Genomic DNA, 26,212 nt, shown 5'->3' with positions numbered 1-26,212 from the left:
TCTTTAGAAAATTACTTCAGTAAATGAATTCGAATTTGGAGAAAGGTATTTGAGAGTTGAACTTATTTTCAAATAAAAAAAAAAACACTTAAAAAACGTTATGAAAACTCATATGTGTATATGTACGTTATGTGGAAGATATTGATTTGGAAAATGTATTGGAGGAAACCACTTTCCCTTCGATGGGACTCGAATCCATGACCCTACAGTACACTAGACATGACCCTACAGTCATGGGTTCGGGTCCCATCGAAGGGAAAGTGGTTACCTCCAATACATTTTCCAAATCAATATCTTCCACATAACGTACATATTCACATATGAGTTTTTATAATATTGTAAATTAACGTCCGAGTCGGGTGGTCTAATCCCCGGAAATAGGCAATTAACTTTGATTGAACTTAAAAAACGTTTTATAAAAATAAAGGAATTTACAAACAATATTTCCGAAGATTTTTCAATAGAAATCCTGAAGAGATTCCCGAAATAATGCTTAAAGTTATTTAAAGGGAAATTTTCGAAGGTCTACAGGAATTTCTGGAAGAGTTGGTAAAGGAATATCCGAAGGGATTCCTATAAGAAATTTGAAAAGAAGTCCTGAAGAATTCCAGAGGGAAATTTCTAAAGAATACCAAAAATATCTTCCTAGAGTTTCCGAAGAAATGTTTTGAGGAATTACTAGAAGATTTTCTATTAGAAATTTCTGAAGGATTTCTCCCAAATGGATTTTCGAATGTATTCCTAAAACAGTGTCCGTAGGTATTCTCATAGAACTTCTTGAAGGATTTTCCATGGATATCTAATTCTTAAAGGAATTTTCAAAAGAATCCCTAAAAACAGTTTCGAATGAATTACTGAAGAAATTCCCAAAAGACTCCGTAAAGGAATTTCCGAAGAAATCCCTCAAGTAGAAGGAAATTCCTGATCGAACTTTTGAAGAAATTTGGGAAAGAATTTCCGAAGAAATACCCTAATAAATTTTCAAGGTAATTCTTGGTGGAAGTTCTGAAGGAATTCATTAGGGAAATTTTAAATTAATTCTTAGAATTCCTTTCTCGAATTTTCTGAGGAATATCTTGAGGAATTTCCACACGAATTTCTGGATTTATATCCAAAGTACTTTCCAATAAACTCATGTGCTGTGATGCGGAAATGTCCTAGTGGAGGATGTAATGTAAACTTTTGCTGTGGAGATACAAGCTATAGGATGTTCCCCCCATCAGTCTGACTGAGGCTAGCAAATGTACAAAAAACCCCAAAATTCACAAAACAAACCCAGATTAATCCACCTAGCAGTGATGATGCCTTTCTCGTGCATTATAAAATATATTGAAAGAATCACATTAAAAAGGTCAAAAAAGCTCTTTAGGAGAATTGATCACTTTTTTCCGATCATTTTGCATGTTTTTGCATTATTTTAATTGTATTGCCATCATTTTCGGAAAATTTTTTTTTCGATTTTTCAATAATTCCGAAATGCAATGTCCGATCGAGCCAATTTTCAATAGCAAACAATGGGACCGCATTCCCCGTCGAATGCAACTTGTTGCGAGTAAATCGAATAATGCTAAGTTCCAAAAAGTGTGTCTACAAAATTTGTACACATACACACATACACACACACACACATACATACATACACACATACAGACATCACCTCAATTCGTCGAGCTGAGTCGATCGGTATATAAAAATCGGCCCTCCGGGCCTCCTATCAAAATTTTGTTTTTGAAGCAATATTATAGCCTTTACGTACACTTCTAGACCAACATTTGAAAAGGGCGTAACAGCCAAAATTTATTCCTTCTGATTCTTCGTCTACATATAAAGCTATATATGTGGACAAAGAATCAGAAGGAATAAATTTTGGCTGTTACGCCCTTTTCAAATGTTGGTCTAGACTTAGTATACGAGAAAGGCAAAACATGAAATGCCTTGCTGCGTGATTTTTTTTTCTCAGCTCAAAACTCTTTACGCCGATTCACGCCGCCGCCGCCGCCGCCGAACATTGCTTACGGCGTGACGCCGCCGACGCCGCCGCCGCCGGTGTAAAAATGGCCTTACGCCGCCGCCGTTCACAAATACTTCGGCGCACAGGTCTAGTCCCAGTGTGGTTGATCTAATACAGTGGTTCTCAACCTGGGGTACATGTCTTCTTCTTCTTATTGGCATTACATCCCCACACTGGGACAGAGCCGACTCGCAGCTTAGTGTTCATTAAGCACTTCCACAGTTATTAACTCCGAGGTTTCTAAGCCAGGTTACCATTTTTGCAATCGTATATCATGAGGCTAACACGAGGATACTTTTATGCCCAGGGAAGTCGAGACAATTTCCAATCCAAAAATTGCCTAGACCAGCACCGGGAATCGAACCCAGCCACCCTCCGCATGGCCTTGCTTTGTAGCCGCGCCCGCGCGTCTTACCGCACGGCTAAGGAGGGCCCCATACGTACCGCTGACCATACGTACCGTATTTAACGGGACAGTCCCGTTTTCTAGACCCCTTCTCGTGCTGTCCCGTCCGTAATCTAAAAAATCCTCAATTTGTCTCGTTTGTTCATTGATTCTGCATTGATCATACATAGAAAGTTTGTTTTTCGTCCCTATTAGAGTCCCGCTTTTTTTGGGAGCACATGGGAACAAAACCAATTAACAAGATTCCCGAAGTTTGAGGCTACTTTAAGCGTAATTGAACATCAATTTCGATCAAAAAGGACTGTGCATTGATTAGATTGGTACTTTGACTATTGTTTGTTATTTTCAAATGTGCAGAATTGAAAAGTTTTTGATATTGGTCAATAACTAAACCTTAATGCATGTGTAAGAGTAGATTAAAATATTTTTTTTTAAATTCCCATTTTTTTATATGTCTGCTTCCCATTAAAGAGTGAAATATTTGTAGTTTAGTATTTTCCCACAACTAACTTAGAATACAAAATTATGATGGTGAATAATTCCCTCTAAAATATTTCTAATTTCTTACAAGAAAAAATAAAATTAAGCCCATAAATTTCGCAATTTCCACAGCTCTTGAATTCTATCACAAGGTTTTTTAACATGTCTCGTTTTGCAAGCGCGTTATTTCACCGAAATAATCTGGTCGGCCTATATCTAACATATCTTAAGTTAGATCATTGGATAGGTCAAATGATCTGAGCTCCCAGGACCAGTACTGCAATTTCTCATTTTCAATGAGAGATGTCACGCGATGTTTACATATCTGCCCCTTTTAATATATCCCCTTTTATATAATATATATTGTGCATTTAGACCAAAACTGTTTATATGACGTTGATGAACTGGCAGCAAGGCTCACTTCCGACGAGATTCACACGGATAAATAAAATAAATGTGCAGCACTGCACGGTGTTATCTGTCACAAAATCGAGCTTGTTTTGTCGCTGACAACGTCGCTGGCACCAAATTAAAATTCGGAAGTCGATTACCACACTTCCGAGCGCTCTTCCGACCGTGTGTTTGTAGCAAATTCAAATTTTGTTCTGACGTTCATGATGTCGGAAGTAAGTTCGGAAGTAAAACGTCGGAAGTCGGAATACAATTTAGTGCTGGCGACACAATATAGAAACGCGAAGAATAAATGACATGCTACAAAAATTTAAAAAAAATGTTTTTGCCGTGACAGGGCATGAAAGTGTCTGTCCATATCTGCTTTATTATTGTGTTTATCGTCACTTTCAACTCGGTGCATTAAAGAAATATGAATAGTTTATCGACTAGTCACTGTTCATCGCATGTTTCTATTAAAATAAATTAGAAATTTCAATTTTAAAATAAAGTACAACCATGTACAACATCCTTTCATGACTGTCTTCCATGCGAAATTGATCAAAGAACCCACAATTCTTTCATTTGGTCGCCTGAAATCAGGGGGGTAATATGCGGTGCATCGCGCCTCCTCTGCATGTAGTATGAAGCAAATGTAAATAAACAATCCCACATTTTTTTCGTTAGTCAGCAGTAGTGTAGGTTAACCAATATCCTACAAGATTCCAGTTCGAAAAATGTTACACTTGCCAAGCGGGGTGGCCCAGACTGGCCCGCCTTTCCCAAGCGGCGAGGCCCGGATAATACATCTTAGGTAGGCTTGATTTGTTCGTGGATGACAGGCTTGCTCCCCCCCTGCCTGAAATAGCCTCTGTCTTATGACGATCACGACCTTTTCCAGTACTGTCCAGGACGTTTTGAAGAACCAAAAAGGACCTATAATAAAGTCGACCCTCAAGATAGTACACTCGATATAGTAATGTGAAACAGAAGTTTTTGTAAAATTGCTCAAAAGGACTATCAGAGTAACCGTGATAATATTTTTGGATGGCATCATTAGTCCATTTTTCTACAAGTCCATAGTCCACAGTAGCTTGCAAAAGTATTAAGTGAAATCCTATCAGCTCGGTGGAACTGCTGGGATGTTTAGTGATGAACGGATATATGATACAGGACTTGGTTGATCGGGTTACTATATCACATGTTCGCATTCCAGGACGTTTTGAACAACCAAACACGCCTATAGAAGCTTGTAAAAGTAATTGTTGATCGGGTAAATCGCGTATTCTGAACGATGCAACGGATACATCGTTCAGGACTTTGTTGGTCGAGTAGATCGTTTTGAACTTCAGGATGTTTTGAAGAACCAAAAAGGCCTGTTGTAGCTTGTAGAAAACATGCTGGGGTGTACAACGAATACAACGTTCAGTGCTCGGTTGATCGGGTAGATCGCATGCTCTGAGCTCCTCAACGTTCTGAAAACTCAAAAATAATTTACGGTTATTCAAAACTTGACCAATTCATGTCTTATATGATCACATCAATATGTTTGGACATATATCTCAGCTTAGGACATTTTGTTTCTGGACATATTTCTGATACATTCGAGGATATGTGCTCCAGAATAGTTTAGATGACCTAGAACATCCGAAAAAATAATACTTCAACGCTTTTTTTTTAGCTAAATCTATATTAGTTTTGGCAGGATTTAGTGAAAACCTCATCACTGTACGTTAAATCTCTGCCGTCCTGAAAGAGTTATAATTTCATGGGGAATCTCTTTGGAATTCCCAGGGACAACAGTTCGGAATTTCCAAATGAAAATGTTTAGAACTGTCACTAGAAATTATGCAGATTTTCCAGGTTAAAACTTTCGGAAATTATTAGATTTCAATATCAGTTGTGGATTTTAATAAGAAATTATTTCTATTTTAACAAGACATTGTTCAGGATTTGCAAGACATTATTTTCGGAATTTTTTAAGATTTTGTTTATAGAATTTACCCAGGATTTTCCATTGGAAATTTTTCGTAATTTTCACTAAAAATTTTTAGAGTTTCTACCAGAATTTTTCAAATTTCACGCCCATTAAAAATTATTTGGAAATGCCACGTAGAAATGCTTAAAAAGAGGAAGGGTTGTTTGATCGAAAGTCATTTGATGGAGAGCCATTTGGCAAATTAAATCATCAAGCTGAGTCATCCAGCCGAATTCGCTTTGGCCGAAACGATCATTAGGTCAAAATGGTGGCGACCAAAGGAACACTTCGGCCGAACAACATTTTCCGACGGATTTCCATTTCAGCTAGTTGTTGGGCCAAATGACAGAGATCTTCTACGAGAAATTCTTCGGAATTTCCATAGGAATTTTTTCAGAGATTAACCAAAAACTTGATCCAAATTTGCAGGGATAATTCTTAAAAATTCTAATGAAAAATTGTTCGGAATTTGCTCAATAAGTTTTCCGGGATATGCACTTAAATTCTTTAGTTTTTCCTCGGAATATTCTTCCAAACTCTCACGGAAATTTACTCGGGGTTATTTTCAGCATTTCTATGCAGTCTCTTTGCAGTTGTCACAATAGTAACCCTGAAGATGAAAAGTATCATTTACAACTGACCTTGAAATGAATACGTAACTTGCTGCTAGTAAAGCAGAAACGGTAGTCATTATACCAGCTGATCTGTTATTTAGCGCTGCGAAGAAACGCTTAAAAACTTTATTTGCCGAGAGGTTCAACAAATTGAAAACAAAAATCTCCGTCAATATTTTGAAATATTGAACTGTGAAGCCCCAAACGCATCTTACAGGAGCGGCGATGGAATTGAATTATGAATTGAAATCCTCAATAATCATTCCTCTGTTAGGTTGGATATACAGCTTTCCATTCAAAAAAGCTATAGTATGCAAGTTCCATCAATATTTAATAAGGCAGATACTGGAACAATTTGTCATGGATCATTGGTCAGCAATTAACTTGACTCGGTTTAATTCCTCTTTTATGTTAACAGCATTGCAAGATTTTCTTTAATATGAATCCAGCTTTTCTTATTAATCATATCTGTAATATTAATAATTGCACATTTTCATCTGAATACTTAGATAGTGGACATTCACGGTTTCAGGCTTCAAAATGGTTATTATTATGTGTGTTGTAAGCTGTTATAACAAATTGCCGACGACCCGCATCGGCTTCGCATAACTCAACTAGAGAGGCTGTTGTCCTTATTTTTTATATCGTGGACCACAAGCGATAGTTTCCATTAGCCCGCATCTATTACTGCTCCATTATTGCCATCAGTTCTCTTCTAGGTTTCAAATTCTGCCACATCCATTTCATCAACAGCTGCCCATCGCTAGCGCACGATCACAAGTTCTCCCATATCAAATCATAATGCATTTGACGAATCTTCGCTGTGCGTTCCGATGACGACATGTAGTTTCCTTTTCGTAATGGGTTGTTTTAGTTGTTTTTCTTTTGGTGTCGAACAACTACGCACACACATTCACGCATTCGGAAGCAATCTCCACGGTCTGTCACCGTAGTACCAACCGAGACTGCTGCCGAGTGTGTCATCGCACCAACATCAATGCACTACTGCTGATTGAAGATGCGAATCACGAATTCGGTGAGTATTATGGTTCTTCCCGTTCGGGACGGGCTGGTTGATTGAGTTAAGAACTGCGTTCTCGCAGTTATTGCCCGGACTTTCTACAGACATAATTAATCATATATTTATTTCACGGCACTCGGGGTGTTGCAGATCTGCGTGTATTGGTGTTGACATCGTCGGGTCGGGAAAAAACTTAGTCGTCTTAGATTTCGTCGTCGTTCGTCATCGGTGGTAGTCCGTGATGATGATGATGATGACGATGACGTTCCGCCGACAATTTGTCAGAGAAGAAAGTAATTTTTAATTGCTGACACGATTACTGTCGGGCAATTTATGCTGATTCACTAATTTCATGTATTCGAAAACTTTCCAGTAAATACCCACTTTGTGGAGGCCTTGAGGAAGGGATTTGTAATTGTTTAGTATGTGTGATGGATTCTCGCTGTTCACTCCCTGCCTGGCTGTCGATATGCGCTCAGCGATTGATCAGAGTGAGAAAGCAACAGCTGGATGTGAACATATTTGGAAAAATATGGACTTCAGTATTGCAAAGGTTTGTTACACTGACAACCATTCGTGTGATATGTTGATACGGCGCACGGATTGAGATGAGGGCAAATGCTGTGCAAAACTTACTTCTGGAACAAGGATGCGTGCACGGCTGTCTCTTTTCTGCCTTGAACGATTGCTTGAAGCAGTGTAATCTCAGTTTCTCGCTCTCCGGGCTGTTCGTATGCGGCGGTCAGGATTCCCTTGTCTCGTAGCTTCATGTAATTTTTCTTCTGCTTGCTTCTTTTCCAGGAAACGTTTCACATTCTCTCTTACTATCAATTACCGACAGTAAGTGCTTTTCATCCACAAAATTCTGCACCACTAATCATCAAAATCTATTAATGCTTCCAACGCCGATGAAGGGGTCACTCTCTTTCGAAACCAAAACAAAGGAACCAAAGTGTTCCGAAATCCTAACCAACAATCTTCATTCACTGTTTCTTCTTCCAAAATCCTCACTTGCTTCACTCACTCACTGTGATCGCAGCAGCCCACCAGAAGAACAATTCTTTTTTCTTCACTGCTTCGTGAAACGCACTCTGCGATTGCAGTTTCGCCACCGTTCCCAAGAAATCTTCGCTTCCGAGTCGACGATTGATATGCACCAAAAATCCCAAATTGCGACAGCATAAAAACGCACACAGCCCGTGCACCAAACAGGAGGAAATTCTTCTATTCCGAAACGTCAGAAATATATATAAAAAAAAAGTCCGGTTATGACGACAAACTCCAGACGAACCACAACACTGCCTGCACAAACAGCACCGACGACGGCAAAACTCGCACTAACAACGACTACGGCAGCGAGAGACTCGCAGACCACGGCCTGCTATGCATCGCTACTTCGGGGTTCAGTGTTCCATCCATCCATCGCACTAACACTGCCATAAAAGGGCGGATGTGTTAGTTTAGATGAATGGTGCTTGGCCACAGTGGTGGTGAGCGGACAGTGTCCATTGATTGCAACACGATGATTTGTGTGGGTTGTTTTGTTCTCGGGTTTGTTGAGATTTTTGCGATCGCCGTCGGGTTGTGGGCCGACGACGAGGAAAGATGACGATGACGATTGGCTGCGTGCTTCGTGAGGGTAGCGTTAGCGTCCGGATGGAGCCAGAGCGAGATTGATAGCGATTGGTTAGGGGTGATCGAAAAGAGAAAATTCTAATGTCAAAATTGTAAAAGTATGTGAGAAGTCAACAGTCTAGAAAATTGACCAATTAGTTTTTTTTCTGTCTACGAAATAAACACCATGATTGGAAACTCGGTACCTGGAATATCAGGATCCTAAATGAATCTGGACGAGGCTGCCTTCTGGATCGTGAACTGCTGAAGGTGGAAGTGAACGGGGCCGCTGTCTAAGAAATCCGACGACCTAGATCCGGCGAACGTGAATTCAGAGCCGTGGATCCTACGACCCATACTACATTCAAATATCGCTAGTCAAGTTGAAAACCGAAATGAGGGACTATCGAAGTTGGATTTTTCTCGCAATCCGTACGTTAAACCTAACTTCGCTAGTAGTGCGCTAGTCTAATTAGGCCCTAATTAGACGAGCGCGCCACTAGCGAAGTTAGGTTTATCGTACGGATTGCAAGAAAAATCCAACTTTGCTAGTCCCCTATTCCGGCTTTCAAATTATTCGAGTATACAATATCTATTACAGCGGTGGCGAAAAGCAAAGTAGTTGGTTTCGTAGCTGCTGGGAAAATGAATGTTTCAGATCCAACCCTTGCGATTCATGATTTCACAAATCATGATCAATGGAGTATGTCTGGCGGCACTTGGATTGGTATGGAAATGTCCTGGCGTTAACACTTCGTAGTCGCTGGGATCATCGCTGACTGATGTCAGTGGTCGCGAATTCAGAACTGCTTCGAGTTGCGTGTGGAGTATCTGGAACTCGCCGTACAACAAGCTTCTTGTTCCTATCGTTCTCTTAAGCAGCGTTTTGAACGATTTCACTGCACACTTCCACAGTCCACCGACATTTGGGGAGCGCGCTGGTATGAATTCCGTCGTTTAAAGATTCACGGACCACGTTATCTTGGAGCTGGTGATTGATGAAAAGCTTGCGCAACTCACCTAATTCCCAGTTTGCTCCTACGAAGTTTCTGCCGTTGTCGCAAATGATGTTTGCTGGTTTCCCACGTTGAGACGGGAATCGCTGAAGGGATGACAAAAAAGCTTGTGACGATTGGTCAGCCACTAACTCTAAATGAACGGCTTTGGTGACTAGACAAACACAGACGACGACAAAGCACTTCACCGGACGAGCTTCCCACTGGGGGTACTTGACCAGGAACGGACCAGGACCACACAGAGCTATGTCGACGCGTTGGAAAGGACTGTATGGTGTAACTCTCTCCGCAGGAAGATCCGCCATCAACTGCTCGTGAACTTTCGGCTTGACACGGAAACAGCGAACGCAACTGTGGATTATCTTCCGAGCTAGGTTACGAACATTTATCGGCCAGTACTTGTCTCGTACAGAAGAAACTAAAAGTTTCTGCCCATCATGAAACAGGTTCTGATGATACTTCAGCAGGACACTCGAAGCATGAGAAGGAATCGAGTGAGCGTGGTGGAGTTGGGTCGTTTTTTGAACCACCCTACTAATATTCCTTGGTTTCGCCTTTCACGTACAACATTTACACTAAAAAAACGAACTTTTGATAGGAGCCCCGGAGACTCATAGTGTTATATACAAATCGACTTAGCTCGAAGAACTGAGGTGATGTCTGTATGTGCGTATGTATGTGTGTGTTTTTTTTTCTTCCTAAGCAATGGAGGGGGAATCTGCTCAACAGACATCGGGCGTGGCCGAGTATCCGAACCGGTGTAGATACTGTCTGAAGCAACCATGGCCTGTAAGGACCTGGGTCAGGTAGAAAGTTATTTCCCCATGGGACCTCTTGACCCACGTACCTATCTCCGGTTCAACCTAAGTGTCCATCTACCTTTAGTGGAACTGTCCAACGCACGTTGCTATTTGACCATTGAGGCCAACCTGACAGTCCTACGGATGACTCTCGTGCCGCGCATTTCGAAGCACTCTATGTCTTCACCGATAACGGTGTCCATAGGCATCAACCGGTGATGACGCAAACTGCATCGTGCGACACGGTACAGTACGCGCTCGCAACTCTTAGGCACATGAGCCTATACGTACTTTCTAACTTCGTTCTATAGCAGTTAATACGCAGGGCCGTGCCCCAAGCTGGCCCCCCATACCTCAGTATGGACAGAGCGACACTAGCCAGAAGCTTGCGCTTGCTGGCATAAACCGCAGATCTATTGGACATCATCCAGGACAATGCCACTATAGCTGTGGAGGCACGCTTGCAGGCGTAATTGACGTGGCTACCAAAGGTGAGCTTATCGTCGATCATAACCCCCAAGAGTTTGATGGAGCGTTCAGAGGTGACCGCGCAGTTGCCTGCCCTTATCACCGCTTGTTGCTCCAACTTTCGGTTGTTAACAACAACCACCTCAGTCTTGTGGTGAGCCAGTTCTAACTTCCTGGAACTCATCCACTCCTCCACAATTGCGATCAAGTGGGCTGCAGTCAACTCCACCTCTTCGGTCGATTCGCCGTAGTCCTCCAGCGTAATATCGACAGCGAAGCCGACGATTTCCACGCCCACCGGAAACATCAACCTTAAGACACCGTCGTACATGACGTTCCATAGCACCGAACCCAGTATGGAACCTTGCAGAATCCCTAAGGTTATGTCAACGCACTTCCGACCCGCCTCCGCGTCGTATACCAGTACACAGGTTTTTGTTTTTACACGATTTTTTTTCGCTCGTATTTTTGATCGTGTGACTTCAATTTACCTCCTAAAATCTTCGAAACATGTTTCAAAAAATCCAGAATAAATCAAAGAAAAATCATATGATAATTAATATGCGTTAGAAAATTTAGGACGAGTGAAAAATTGAGAAAATGTAAATCGTGTAAAAACAGAATCTAGTGTACTCGATTCTGGAAGTAGCTTCCAAGAATCTTGTACAGGTACTCGGGGATTCAAAAACGCAGGAGCGCATCTGCAATAGCTGCCCAACTGGCACTATTGAATGCATTCCTCACGTCGAGAGTCACTACTGCACAATAGTGAACTCCCCTCCTCTCACGCTGGTTAGCTATCTGCGCGGATTTGGTAACCGACAAGATAGCGTCTACGGTCGACTTACCCTTTCGGAATCCAAACTGGTTACTCGGTAAACCATCCGCACCCTCCGTGCGTATCAATAACCTGTTGAGGCTGATCTTCTCGAGCACCTTGCCCGCCGTATCAAGCAGGCATATTGATCTATATGCCGACGGATCCCCCGGTGGTTTTCCCGCCTTTGGCAATAGGATCAAGCTCTTCCTTATCCATGCTTCAGGGAAGACTCCCTCGTCCAGGCATCTCTGCATGACAGATCTAAACATTTCGGGAGCCTTTGATGGCCAGGCGCCTGGCGCCTTACCTACACTAAGGAACTGTACAATATCCGCAAGTTCCGCCACGGTTACTCTTCCCTCGTCGGCCATTCTGGTCTCTGGCAGCTCCACAAGGTGAGGCCAGGGACTTGGGTCATGACGTGGGAAGAGCCCCGTGATGATCCTCTCCAGCATCTCGGTAGGGGCCATCGCCCCACGTGTCTTGGCTATTACAACCCTGTAGGAGTCACCCCATGGATTCGCGTTAGCACTTTGACACAGGCCCTCGAAGCAGGCTTTTTTGCTTGATCTCAGTCTTCAGTGTGGCTCTAGCAGCCACGAATGCCATCCGTCGTTCAACACGCTTCTCTTCCGTGCGTGCTCGCTGCATCCGCCTCCGTGCCCGTAGGCAGTTATCAAGTTATCAATAATTGAAATTTATGCACTAACATGTTCTAAAAACAATTGGAAATATTGTTACATTAGAGAACACTGTTGATATATTATATCCACGGTGTTGATACAATATGGACAACCATCAAGAAACAATATATCCTATAGAGATGAGTGACGTTTAGCGCTCGCACACTAATGTTCAATTCGTCATGTGTAAAAACATGTTTGTTTTCCTTCTGCTCATAACCTCAAAAATGATCGGGTCATCACAATGATTTCAAAAGAGTCAAAAAATATATGGAAATATACTCATTTTTACCCAATCTTTGCTGAGTTGCACCATCTAGGAGTGTTTGTTTTCCTTTTATCGCCACTCACACATTCGGACGTGAGAATCTCAATTGTATACCGTAGAGCATATGGTAATTCAATTGTTTACACCAGGCGGGTGCTAAGCTGTCAAATTTTCGTTGCCACCAATCGAGCGAATGCCGACGGCACTAATACCAAACCGTAGTCTATGAAAAATAAACACTGCAGTGAGTGAGAATGTTCTGAAACGCACAAAGTTTGGATAATGCAAGAAACAACTGTTTCTGCTCAGCACAGAGTTTCTTCTACCAACATAATTATTTATCTGCATATTTCGCGTAAGGAATAATGTGAAAACACTACATATTTACGGATTTAGTGTATTTTTGTTCGTTGCGATCTTTAATTTAATATGTGCTTTCGACACCACTCTCTCTTGAAAAAACGGTAAACAATACAAATTTTTGCAAATACCAACACAATTTATAATAGTATATGAGCATTTTGACATTGGAGTATAAATTTATGCGCCAAAAAAAAAGGGTACTGTCATACTTGCCAAACTCCATATGAAAAAAAATCCGTTGTCCCCCCTCTGGTTTACACTGTTGAGCCTATGGTACACTTTTATCCGCGGATAAAAGTTATGTTATAATGTTATAATATCCCGCGGGAAGTTATGTTACTATATTGCGAGAACAGAGAAAACTTCTAATTTTTCGAAGCAAAGAAGAAGACTGAGTGTCGGAAACTTCAAATGACATGCACTGTGCGAAAAGTCAAGACAAAATTTTCAAAACGACTTATCTGCTTTTGTAAACAAAGATTCAAGCGACGATTTGACGAATCTGATAGCTCTCCCACGCAAACCAACAAATTTTGTCTTGAAGTGTTGATATTCCTTGATATCAAGGATATTCGTCTAAAATGTTTCAAAAATGCATAATGTACCATGAAACTTATTTAAAATATATAGCGGCAAGTAACTCTCGTTTAAAGATATTTTCTTTGATTTCAATAATCAACATTCACATCGAAAAAATCAACCAACATTATTTTTCGTTCATCAAGTGATTTGACGTTCGCGGAACAGTTTTCCGACGGTCGACCGTCGGACTCTCGTTCAAATTTTGCTATCTTCTCGCAATAAAAAATCGATCATTTTCTCGATCAATTTTTTTTCAATTGTTATACAGTAGACGTTCGATAACTGCAAGTCATTTAACTGCAATGGGCAAGATTACCGGTGGTGAGTATAAGCCGTTTGGCAGCGCAGTAACAAGGGACTAGACTTTACTAACACAGACAAACAGACGTAACAGCATGAACATTTTTCTGAAAAATCCATCACTTAACTCCTCTACCACCAACTTGCGAGCATGTTACACGAAACAATGTTTCGTATGACATTGTCACCAGAAGGCGCTAGAGCGAAATGTCAAACTCTAAGGATTCCGACGCTAGCGCCTCTAGATGTGACATGCTCAATCAATCAAATTCAAATTGGTCGTTAAAGTCATGGTCGATAGTATTTTCTCTAGTGTTACGTCTGTTTGTCCGTGTTACTCAGTTGGCGCAGATCAGCCTTGCGTGCCTCTAGTTTTCTCTTTTATACTCCCGTTTTTCTTATGCAACGCAAATAGTGACGTCACCATTTGCGTTGCATATGAACAGCGGGAGAACAAAAGAGACAACTAGTGGCACGCAGTGCTGATCTGCGCCACCTTAGTAAAGTCTAGCTCATTGGCGCAGCATCATTACTTGACACTTTACCGGTCGCTACTAAACGCGCACCAGTAGCGCAACTGACAGGTGACCAAATTTAGTAGCGCGGTAAGAGCGCTTCTATTTAATGAACGTCACCGGTGCCCAATACAGCAACCAAATTGATTGCCGATAGATTGATCAAAATTTTAATCAAAATTGAAATTAAAAAATGATCAAAGAAATTATCAAATTATAGATCAAAATAATCGCACCCGGTAATGATGCTCTAAATTGAATGTGGACTATTTTTATACTCCATTGCACAGTGACGTCACGCACGACTTTTGACAGGTACTGGTCCTGTTGTTTACAGACGACTTGTTTTTTAATTTTGAGATTCTTCTATGATTCTTTGGATTTTCTGATCGATAATTACCTAAACTTATCGATAATTACCAATATTTGAATGCGGAATGTACAGAATGTCTTCAACATCGTGCAATATGATGATTTAATTTGAATAAACAAAATTCTAAGTCCGAAACGTAAACAACAGGACCAGTACCTGTCAAAATATTGAGGTTAGGTTTGCCGCGCGCAATGACCTATTCACAAAACAACCACTCTCACTCAGAGATGCCAGATTTGAAGACATTCGAATCTCTGTGAAGACATTTATTTTGTGAAGACATTTTGAAGACTTTTCAAAATATGTGAAGACTTGTATACTTATTTGTCTTCAAAATCAATAAGCCAGCGAATAGAAAATACAATTTTATTACTTATCCAGCTTTTTACGCTAGCCATAAAATATTAGAGGGGTGATTCATACATGACATATGCTGTGTACAGATTTCTATAAAGCATCGTAGTAGCCTTCACTTGAAATTTGTATAGAAACATGTCAATATTTTTCACAATGCTTTAATCACGGTAAATTGTGTCTTTTCAAACCTATAAATAATTTTGAATCTATATTTCAGTTGGCAAGATTCATGGTTTAACAAAAATATTCAAAACACACCTTTATTCAGCATTCGACATACCATGGGAAAAGCAACGAAACCACTCACAAGGTAAATGGCATTATGCGCAGCAGTCATTCAGTAGCGGATAGAACCTGGATTGAACGGCAGCAGCCCAGGAGCGTGCATGAATCCGTTTCTCATAAGCTTCGTGTCTTCGTCCCTCACTTCTTGTTTAACACATATCATTCTATATGACATTCTACTTTCCAATCACATTATATATGAATTATTTCTTTCCCAAACAAATGATTTGTAATGACAATACTTTCACTTAGGAATTTAATATTAACGGCAGTATAATTGAGTGCCTATCCTTGTCGTATGCGCTGACAAGTCAAATACGTATGTTCAGTTCTCTAGGAACTGTTTGGTAGTTTGCAGGCATGAGTTTTGGGTTTTGCTGATAATGGCTTTTGTACTTAAAAGCCTCGTGTATATCGAGAAGATGACAGATGAGATTTCTCATGTGCGCCACCAGCTTAGAAGTCAATGTTGGTGCCGGAGCTTGTCCTAATCAAAAACATCTATCAAGGACTTGTTATGGAGAAACTTATGTCTCTTTTCTGGCATGGCATCGCATCCCATGGCATGGCATCGCATCGTGCTCTTAACGATCGGAGGAACCCTTCAAGCATCTAAAAATCGGTGTAAATTATGAGCCCTATTTCAAAAACAAAAACCGCATTAATTCCTAATTGACTTCAAACGGTTTAAAACTATAGACGAATCCCAGTAAAAATGGTAAAAATAAGAAGAAGGCACACGACGGTGTTAACTTTGACAGATCCTACAGCACAGCATAGGGAGATCATTCTAAAATGCTTATAATAAATTCTAGACAAATTGTAATTAAAATCTGATTGCTGTGCGATACGGAAAGAGTTCTGAATTACGTATCTGGAAGCTTATCTCAATTTTTTGAATATTTTCCAAAAATGTATCTATCATACAGTTCGGAACTTTTTCCGTTCCATACATCAATCAGATTTTAATTACATTTTGTCTAGAATTTATTATAAGCATTTTAAAATGATCTCCCTATGCTGTGCTGTAGGATCTGTCAAAGTTAACACCGTCGTGTGTCTTCTTCTTATTTTTACTTGGATTCGTCTATTGGAGCTTTCGTCAATACTGTCGAGAGAATTATAGAAGAAAATTCACCAAATTATATTGCTAGGGCCCTAGAATGACTGCAGATCGGCAAGAACAAACACAACTGTATGAAAAGACTTTTTTCATCCGACTCATTGCATCCTATTTTATTTCCGCCAAGCTCCTCCGGCTGCCAATAGATGTAGTGTAAATTATGTCTTCAACTGTCAACGGGACAACTCTTGAATTTGCTAAAAAAGAAGGAAATAGGTATGTAAAACAAAATTCAGAATCAGAAGCGATTACCTATTTAAATATGAAAACATTTTTCCAGACGTTGGTTTCCATTAGTTTCCATGAAATCAATATTTTCCCACGTAACAAAGCATACTTTGTTCAATTTATAAAAAATATAGTGGACGCATGGAACGTCAAAAGGGGTGATTCAAAATTTATAGTATATCCTGCGTAAAAAGCTGGATAAATTCTGCTACCTATATATGTAAACTTAATAAATATTACATAAGTTATAATAGTGTTTGTCTCGGGCTTAGAATCTCAAAATTTATATTTAATATAAAAATACATTCACATGCCGATTGATAACTGTAATGCATTTTAGACCTCATGACGGCGGCGTCGTTTTTGGCGTGTCTGTGAAAAGGTATTTCGACCATTAAAGCAAACATAAGACAGAATTCTTCTATGACTAGATTTAATCTATTCAACCGTTGAGCTGATTTTTTTTCTAAATTCCTTCTGAATTCATCTGATCTTTTCGGCATTTTCATTCCATCATTCCACATTCCTCTAAATATCCGTCGGGAAACTCGGTGTTAAAAAGATATTTCTGGTATAGATCGTTCTGGTATTCTTTCTGAAATTTCTCCTAAAATTCCTCAACGAATTTTTCCGGAAGTTTCAGGGATTTCCCCAAAAAATCCTCCAGGAATTCTTTTGGAATTTCCTCTAAAAGCTCCTCCATAAGATCATCCACGAATTCCAGCGAAAGTATCCAGTTTTCCGCGAGCGGTAATGGCCGCCAGCTTGCTTGCGGTTCAGTCTCTGATTTGACGTGTCTGGAGGTCAACTGCACCCACCGCTTCGAGCATTCTGACCAATGTTGCATATAAGAAGGTGCTGATTCAGTGAATTCAAGCCTTCTTATATACACATTGATCAAAATGCTCGGAGCGGTGGGTGCAGTTGACCTCCAGACACGTCAAATCAGAGACTGAACCGCAAGCAAGCTGGCGGCCATTACCGCTCGCGGAAAACTGGATATCCAAGAATTCCTTCGGAAGATCCTCCATAATTGGGTCCTAAAATGAAGAATCGATATTTGATTTTCTTTCAGGGAACGATGAAGGTAATCATTCTAAACGTGTCAGTTTTTTTTAGACTCAAAAATTTAAAAGAACATTGTTTAATTTGAAATTGAAAAATTGATGAAAAATGCTTCCTTGACATTTTCGGTCTTGTTTGACGTACGGATTCAAACGCACTGGCAAAACACCGCAGGGCACTTGACTCAAACTTAGAAAGTTAATATATGGGGCTGACGTTTTGGGCTGATGGTTCATTCGTTCTGAAATGTTGCACAGCCCAAAATTTGCCTTAAAATATCTTAAACACAAAAATATTATTTTTACTGATTTAGAATTTTACCAGAATTTTTATAACAACGGTACAAGTATTCTTGACTGATGCACTATCGTTTGCAATCATAAACGAGGTAGGCCTTTAGGACCCAATTCCTCCGGTAGTTCCTTCACGAACTCCTCCAGCAGTTGTTTTTAGGAATTCCTCCGGAAGTTCTTCCAGAAATTCTTTCGAAAGTTCCCCCAGGAATTCCCGTGGAAGCTTCTTTAGGGATCCCTCCGGAAGTTTCTCCAGGAATTATTCTGGAAGATTCTCCAAGAATGTTGCCGAAAGCTTCTCCAAGAATGCCTCCGGAAGTATACTATGGAATTTCTCTGTTATTTCCTCCAGAATTTCTTTCGGAAATTTCTGCAGCAATATCTCAAGAAGATCCTCTAAGAATTCATTCAGAACTACTTCCAAGAATTCCTCCGGAAGTTTGTTTAGAAGTTTCTAAACAAGAACTTCGGGGTAAATTCTAGAGGGATTTTCTGGTGAAATTCCTGAAGGATTTTCTTGATGAATTTCTGAAGGATATTCTTAGGAATTACTGAAGGAATTTCCGGTGGAATTCCTGAACACCGGGAAATACTTCAGTAATTCTTAAGGCATATCCTTCAGAAATTCATCAAGAAAATCCTTCAGGAATTTCTCCAGAAAATCCCTCCGGAATGTATTCTGAAGTTCCTACAAGAATTCCTTTTTAAGTTTCTTCAAGAATTTCTCCTGAAAATCCTCCAGCAATTCCTCCGGAAGTTCCGTAGCGTAAGTTCAGTTCCGTAAATCCTTTGGATGTTCCAACAGGAAGTCTTCCGGAAATTTCGTCAGGAGTTTTAGAAGTTATTAGAAGCTCCATCCAGAAGAAATTAGTATAAGTAATAAGAAGCTCCATCAAGGATTTATCCAGAAGTTCCTACAAAAAATCTCATGGTAAATTTTGAATGCGTACAGGATATTCTTTAAAAATAATTTGTAAGAATTTCAAGTTCAGTAAAAATAGCCAGTGGAATTTCAACCAGACTCAATAAAAAATCCAGCGAAAATCGTTATACACTATCTCGTGAAAATTTTAAATTAAATATAAATATTTAAAAAATATTTAAATTACATTTAAAAAATATTCTCTAAAATTCTAAAAATTTAAGTATTAAAAAATAAACATTATTCCACATCAGTAAAATAAGGACTTGATTGAATTTACAGACCTATTGGATTTTGAAACTTTTCGCTAATATTCATAATTTTAATATTGAAGACATTTGAAGACATTTTTAAACGACTGTGAAGATATTTGAAAATATCATCTGGCATCCCTGCTCTCACTGCGCACCGTGATGATTCGACCGAAACGGTTCGAAACGCAAACGCTCCCAGTTCGTATCCAACCGTTTCTAACGGTTCGGTCGTTCTCGCTCGAGCGCTCGATGAATGAAATCTAACGGTAAACATTGTAAACTGCATTTTGACGTTTGTTACAACTCCATTCAAACAATTTAAACTCTGGTGCCGTGCGGTAGAGGAAGCAAAACACGTGCGTGTTGATTTTGTGAGTTTGATTTTGTTCCGTGAAGTTATTCCAAAATCCGATTTTTTATTCGATTAGTGAAAAGCCATGGAGTCCGATCAGGAGGATGAGGTCCCGAACGTTAACTTTGTGCCGAGTTTGTTGTTTGTGAAACGAGGCGTCGCCAAAGCTAATCCGGACAAGGTAAATTCGTTTTGCTTCCCAGATTAGATTTTATTTATTTCGATTAATTCGTTCCAGGTCACACTGACGCCGGGCGAACTGGCACGGATAATTAACGACACGCGAGACGATTTGGAGGAGGATGGCGCCGAGGGTATGGACACTTCCGAGGATGAGGAAAACGAAGAAAGTACTGCCAGACTGACGGGTCGTGCCGAAACGGCCGAGGCAACTGGCGCTGGTTTAGGGCAGGCTGCTGGGGATGAGTTCGGTTTTGATGGCTACGAGCAGGAATGTTAGTTCGAGTTGTGCCTAGTTTCTACTATTGGTGTAATAATTTGAACCTTCGTTTTAGCCGGTGAGCCCGTGGTGCGACTGAGCTCTGTGGCGGTCGTCGATCCGGAAGAAAATATCCAGGATGAGGATGACTCGGATGCGGAAGATGAGATTATCAAACCGACGGACAATCTCATTCTAGTCGGACATGTTCAGAACGACACTGCCTCGATGGAGGTTTATAGTAAGTGCTGAAAAATACCATTTTAATTAAATAATCGACATCGCATTCGTTTTCCAGTTTTCAACGAAGGGGAAGGAAGTCTTTACGTTCATCACGATTTTCTGCTCCCAAGCCCCCCGCTGTGTATTGAGTGGTTAAGCTTTGATCCGGGCAGTGACAAATCGGGCAATTTGTGTGCCATTGGATGCATGGACCCGGTCATTACTTTGTGGGATTTGGATATTCAAGACTCTTTGGAACCGGTTTGCAAGTTCGGATCGAAGGGAAGTCGGAAAAAGAATAAACCTAAGGTGGGCCACTCAGATGCGGTGTTGGATCTTTCCTGGAATCGCAATTTGGAGTGAGTTGTAGTATCCTACTCTGTCGAGGAACATTCTGTTAAATTTTTAACTTGCTTTCAGACACATCCTAGCCAGTGGTTCGGTGGACCAGACAGTGATTCTGTGGGATATGGAAGACGGCACTCCACATACCATCATCCGAGACTTCGATGAGAAAGTTCAAACGCTAGCATTCCATCCGACGAAAGCGGAAGCCCTGATGACGGGAAGCTGCGACGGCATGGTCAAAGTTTTCGACTGTCGAGCGACAAACAACGACAGCGCCAGCTATAAGTCGTGGAATCTGGGCGGAGAAGTGGAACGAGTTTGCTGGAGTCATCATAATGAGTACCACTTCGTGGCCAGCACCAACGAGGGCCGGATTCATTACGTGGACATCCGCAATGAGCACCCACTTTGGTCGAAGGAAGTCCACGAGAAGGAAATCACCGGTCTGGTGTTGAGCTCGAAGGTGAGAGGAATGCTGGCCACGGCGTCAGCAGATGGGACATTGAAGGTTTGGGATTATGACGATCAGGACGCGCGATTAACGTACAAGAAGAATCCGAAGATTGGGGTGATCCAATGTTTGGACGAATGCCCGGAAAATCCGTTCGTTCTGGCAATGGGTGGCGATTTGAAGACGAAGAACTTCAACGTTGTGAATTTGTTGGATAACGATATTGGTATGTAATAGGACAGGTTGGTTGAATCTCATGATTTTTAAAATGAATTATCTTTGCTTTTAGTGACGAACGTATTTAAGTCGAGATTTGATCCAACTTATGAGCGGCCGGCAACAGAAGGCGTGGAAGATGCTTCCATGAGTGGGGATGACGATGAGGACGATGCTTAGAAGCTTGGTAGTTTAAGGTGCACACTTTTGTACAATAAAATTAATGTTAAATACGCAGCAAATTCAGCTATAGACCTGTGCAGGAGTTCATCAAATCCACTCACCCGATGGATTTTGACATTTGAGCGGGTCGTCTTCTCGAGCAAAAGCAACAAAAGTCCATTTTGCGTTCATTATGCGACCCGCTCAAACGTCATAATTTCTTGGGGGAGTTCATTTTGCGTTATTCTACAAAAGATATTTTAGTTACTAGGGTAAAGTGTCCAATAGTGGACCCCCAACCAATAGTGGACCCTCCAGCTATTTTTTTCATTATTACAGCACAATGGAAACATTTTGCTATGAAATTCCATCGGGAGAACCTACCCTACAGTCCTATGATTTGATTACATGCATTAAAAATGCTATGGAAAGTAAAATTTGATGATTTTTTACAATTCTATAAAAAATAAACACGAGAGTGTCCATTATAGGAATATTTTGGGGGGTCCATAAAAGGGAAGAAGAACGTCCCGAAACGAAACATGAAAATCAAATGAAGTGTCGACTATAGGGAAGCAATTTCCTATTATGGACCCCCAGGGGGTCTACTATAGGGCAAATTTAGTCCGACTTTACAATGTTAATTTCAAAGAAAAACGTCGAGTATTTGAGTGTTTTATGTATGTATCGTGAAGAGGAGATGCAGAGCTTGATATCAGATATCAAGCAAAATTAATATTTTGAAAATTTCCACTCCTTCTGCCAGGAATATCAAAATTTCACTACTAGGGGGTCCACTATTGGGCATTTTACCCTAGATAAAGAATGTCGCTTCGGTTCCCTTTGTTCTGCTGTCCGGAACATGTTGGGTACGAAGCTGTCAAATCGTATGGATTTTCCCTGAGACGATTTTCCTAAAGACACTATAAGCCATTTTATGAGACAGATTCGAACAGCTGATCGAAATTTTGAGTGGACGGCTCGGTCTTTGTTTTGGTAAATTTGCATGTAAACCATCATCATTTCGTCATCATCATCATCATTTCATTTCATTTTCGCAAATGTTCCTTGTAAAATGTAAATATTAGTATTTGGTCTCCTGTCATTTGAGCTCTCTATAAAATGGCTTATATAGTGTCTTTAGATTTTCCTTCTATGACATTTATGCTACGTTTAGACTAGGGATCCTTAAGATTTTTTAAATGTTGGACCACAACGACTATATATTTTTATATTTTTTTATGAAAATTCAAATATTTTTACATAACATATCGAAAAATTAGAAATGTTCATCGAGCCGTTTTTGAGTTACATTTTTTTGAAAATTTCAAGTTTTATGCCCATACACACATGGAATGAACGTTCAGCGATTCCACGGAAAAAGAATAGAGTTGAAAAAAAAAGTTTTCCAATTTTGCACAAAATCGCTTGGTATGTTCTTCATCGAAAATAATTAGACCCGTATTTTTTTTTTTTTTTTTATTTGGGTTACCATGTTCGATATAGGGTTACCAGAAAAATCGCTATCTCTCGAATTTTTTTTTATTTTAAAAACTTTTGAACCACTATATCGATTTGCAATGTTTTTTTATGGATAGAAAGCTTAATACTTCTAGTTTTTACTGAGTCTGCGAGTCAGAGAGAATCTTAGCTCTGCTATATTGAGGAATGGTAGCTCAAATCTCAAAGCTTTAGACTACAAGCAATGGTTTTCTCTGATTACCTTCAATTAAAACTCAGCATTTAATTTGATTATTTTTATTTTTCATAATTCATCAAAAAAAATATTACATAGCAAAATTCTTACAATTTAACACACTTTTCTTCATCTGAAAACGAAAACCGTTTCACGATAATGTAATTTTCATTTTGTGGCTTAAAGTAATGAAACGATTGTGTCCCAGAGATTTGTTTTACACGAGTATAACGGTTCTTTATTTTCTTTTCCATTGCATTGTAATCTTTTCCGAGAAACCTCGTAATACATTTTGGAATCTACTTTAGAAACAGCCCAAGAGTAAAGTTCGTACGCAGTTGTAATATGATGGCCTTGTAAACTTGCTTTTGAAGCGTTTCGCTTTAGAACACCTCCTAAAGCGTCACAAGGCCCTTTTCCATGGCAAGTGGCAAAAAAGTTCCACTCTGATTTAAGACCGAAGTCTTTGTACATGTGGCACAAATTGAAAGCAGTCATCTTATTTTTGTATTGACTGCCTGATCCATCAGAAAAAAAATGGATATTTTTCAGGTAAGGTAGTTTTTTTTTAATGAAATTCACACAATTTGTTATAAACAGCCGAACGGCAACATGGTTATGTTTAGTAAATTCTGCGATTGCTATGAAGCTTGTAAACTTTAAATTTTGTGCTTCTTCTTTATAATATATGACAAAAGGATTGATTGTGCATTGAGCGTTTGCTCAATGAAAACCTTGTATAGCGTCCTGAATAACAAAAGAGTAATTTTCAGAGAAGTCAGCAATTATAATGCAATCAGTTGCTTCCAAATTAATTTTAAGTTGTTTTAAGTAGTTTCCTTGTTGCTCTGCAATAAAATTATGCGGAGATAATTCGCATTGAATTTAAATGACAACGATCTGTTTGCTTCCATTGTTTAAATTCTAAGGAATCGACATTTTCAAGAGAATTCATCAGGTCATTCTCTAGTGTCTGCGTACCCGGGCAATGATCACAGGTTTTCAACCAACATTTCTCTGTAGGATTTTCACAAAGTATTTTAAAAAACAAGTCATGATACGTTTTTAAATGGTTATGAATAAGTTTCTTGTCCTTAAGGGTTTTAAACATTAATTTAACATTCTGATGATAAATGCATACGCAGACAGTAGGCGTTCCACTTGAACCAGCTAGAATACAATTTTTTGGGCGGCTGCTGGAAAACATTGAAAATCCAATTTTAAAAGTAAAATATTGCTCTTTGAAAATTGAATAAATTTCACGAAGGTTACATAAAAGTTCTCCTGCCATATTTTCAATAACGAAATCCCTTTTCCCAGGACATGCTCTGCTTATCTCGTCACTATTATAAAAGTCCCTAACTACAGTTAGAGTATCATCGCTCAAAGACAACATATTTACTCTGGTTTCCGGTGTGCTCATAAAACCTTTTTCAATCTGTAATTTCTTTGCACGTTGAGCAGTTCGTTGCGAAACACCGAATTCTTGCATCATTTTGTATGCAGTCCAGGATTTGGGAAGGGAAGTTAGAATCCTATATCGATCGTTTCTGTCAGATATTTCATCAAATTTTGCCTTCATTTGTTGAAGAATTTCCTGACCGTCTCCGGGTTTCTGGGCACCAGCGCTACCAATTGATTCAGCACTCGTTGATTCCAAAGAAAACAAAGATTCTGAAAACAAGATGGACAAATAACTATTAGTTAGGAGCATGTTTCTTCATATAATGTAATACATATTGTATTCGATTATTCTATTTGTTGCATGATAGGCAACTGCCCTACAAATTGAGCTACTAGGTCGGATTAGGTAAGATTATACGAAACTGATATTTTTCAATTTTCTGAATAATCGAGTACAACTTGTATAACGTAGCAGATCATGATGTCTGAATGAACAAAAAGAAGAGATTATTCTACTTACCAACACTAGGAACAGCGTCAATTTCCGATGATCCAGCGGCATTGGGATCGATTATTTCGAAACCACCATTATTGATGTTTGCTGGTGCGGCGAAATTGTTCACTCTAGATGGTCCCGCCACGGCGAAATTATTGGTGCCTGATGGTCCGGCAACGGCGAGATCATCAAGTTTCGATGGTTCAGAAACGGTGAGTTCTTGATTTTCACATTCTATATTAACTGCACTTGGAGCTGCTGGCTCGTTTCCTTTCTTGATAATGCAATAAAGTCGGCAATAGCAGGTATTACAAATGTAGGAACAGCTTTTATCCAATTTTATTCTCCTTTCCGCTGCATAATCATACAGTTTAGGAGTAAGTTTCCTGTAACAAATACTCCAAACATGGCAATTTGAACATTCGTGCTTCATTGTATTAAACGTTTCTTCAGTAAGGCAACTGGACAATTTCACTGATTTTCTTGACTGACATATACTTTATCTTATAGACCACTTTAAATAGTCCCTTTGGGTATCATTTAGGTAGAGTGAACAAGGAAAAGGAGACAGATGAATCATAATCAAAAAAGAAAATACAATGAATTACCTGCATCAAAAATATTGAAAACATATAAACAAAGCAGATAACCTATTGTATGGATTGCTGAAAACCAACCTTTTTGAAAAACGACATATTGCTTTGCCGATTTTGGAGAATGAAGTCATCAATAACAACACCAGACTATTCCGATTGAATTATTTTCAACTATTGCGATTCGTAAATTCTTCTAATAAACGAGACCAAAATTGCCGATTTCACCAATTTGAAGAGTTATGTGTAGATTGTGATTTGCCCGCTTCTTTTTCTCACACTCACTCTCATTTCGGGTTGATCGATTTTTGTTACTGAAATTTACCCAATTATAACGCATTACTCGTTAGTCACATGTAAGCGTGTAGACTAAATCGATTCCCGCCATGATTTGACGTCTATTTGTTTTCAGATTGGGCACTCACACTCAAATATTATACACGGAAAATCAAACTTTTTTGAGTGTATTGAGTGCACTTAACCCAAACATCATCATCTAAATGAATGATTTGTCTTTCCCTGCACTTTCAAAAAGCATCCTTCCTTTTTCAAATGATAAAACGAATGAATGCAGTATCGGCAAGCTATCGAATAAATATCATCA

The 26,212-nt window shown here is 39.6% G+C and overlaps 3 protein-coding genes across 7 annotated transcripts in view; 1 reads left to right on the top strand and 2 right to left on the bottom strand.

Moving 5' to 3' along the window:
* The window catches only part of LOC134226160 (ras-related protein Rap-2a), a 486,525-nt gene extending 478,219 nt beyond the window's left edge, over positions 1-8,306 (bottom strand). For 3 of the 4 annotated variants that reach the window (XM_062706750.1, XM_062706751.1, XM_062706752.1), the window contains exon 1: positions 7,537-8,244. The gene's annotated coding sequence lies outside the window, so the exon portion shown is untranslated. Of the gene's footprint in view, positions 1-7,536 lie in introns of all 4 variants that reach the window. The other variant, XM_062706753.1, reaches the window with a different exon arrangement.
* An 11,230-nt stretch (positions 8,307-19,536) lies between these two features.
* LOC134226150 (periodic tryptophan protein 1 homolog) lies at positions 19,537-21,499 on the top strand. The gene is made up of 7 exons (XM_062706738.1): positions 19,537-19,585; positions 19,658-19,762; positions 19,820-20,036; positions 20,097-20,261; positions 20,319-20,601; positions 20,663-21,267; positions 21,331-21,499. The coding sequence occupies exons 2-7, from the start codon at positions 19,667-19,669 to the stop codon at positions 21,435-21,437; spliced, it is 1,473 nt and encodes a 490-aa protein (XP_062562722.1). The 5' UTR covers positions 19,537-19,585; positions 19,658-19,666; the 3' UTR covers positions 21,438-21,499.
* Positions 21,500-23,439: 1,940 nt separating this feature from the next.
* Positions 23,440-25,816, bottom strand: LOC134226151 (uncharacterized). 2 transcript variants are annotated; one of them, XM_062706739.1, is made up of 3 exons: positions 25,693-25,816; positions 25,040-25,401; positions 23,440-24,789 (listed from the first exon to the last, which is right to left on the bottom strand). In XM_062706739.1, the coding sequence occupies exons 1-3, from the start codon at positions 25,740-25,742 to the stop codon at positions 23,975-23,977; spliced, it is 1,227 nt and encodes a 408-aa protein (XP_062562723.1). In that variant the 5' UTR covers positions 25,743-25,816; the 3' UTR covers positions 23,440-23,974. The 2 variants fall into 2 exon arrangements, with proteins under 2 accessions (XP_062562723.1, XP_062562724.1); XM_062706740.1 differs by having other exon boundaries at positions 25,040-25,623; positions 25,693-25,728.
* Positions 25,817-26,212: the final 396 nt, after the last annotated feature.

The sequence above is a fragment of the Armigeres subalbatus genome, chromosome 3, assembly GCF_024139115.2.
Source record: "Armigeres subalbatus isolate Guangzhou_Male chromosome 3, GZ_Asu_2, whole genome shotgun sequence".
Lineage (NCBI taxonomy): Eukaryota > Metazoa > Arthropoda > Insecta > Diptera > Culicidae > Armigeres > Armigeres subalbatus.
This window is presented reverse-complemented; position numbering and strand designations above follow the sequence as displayed.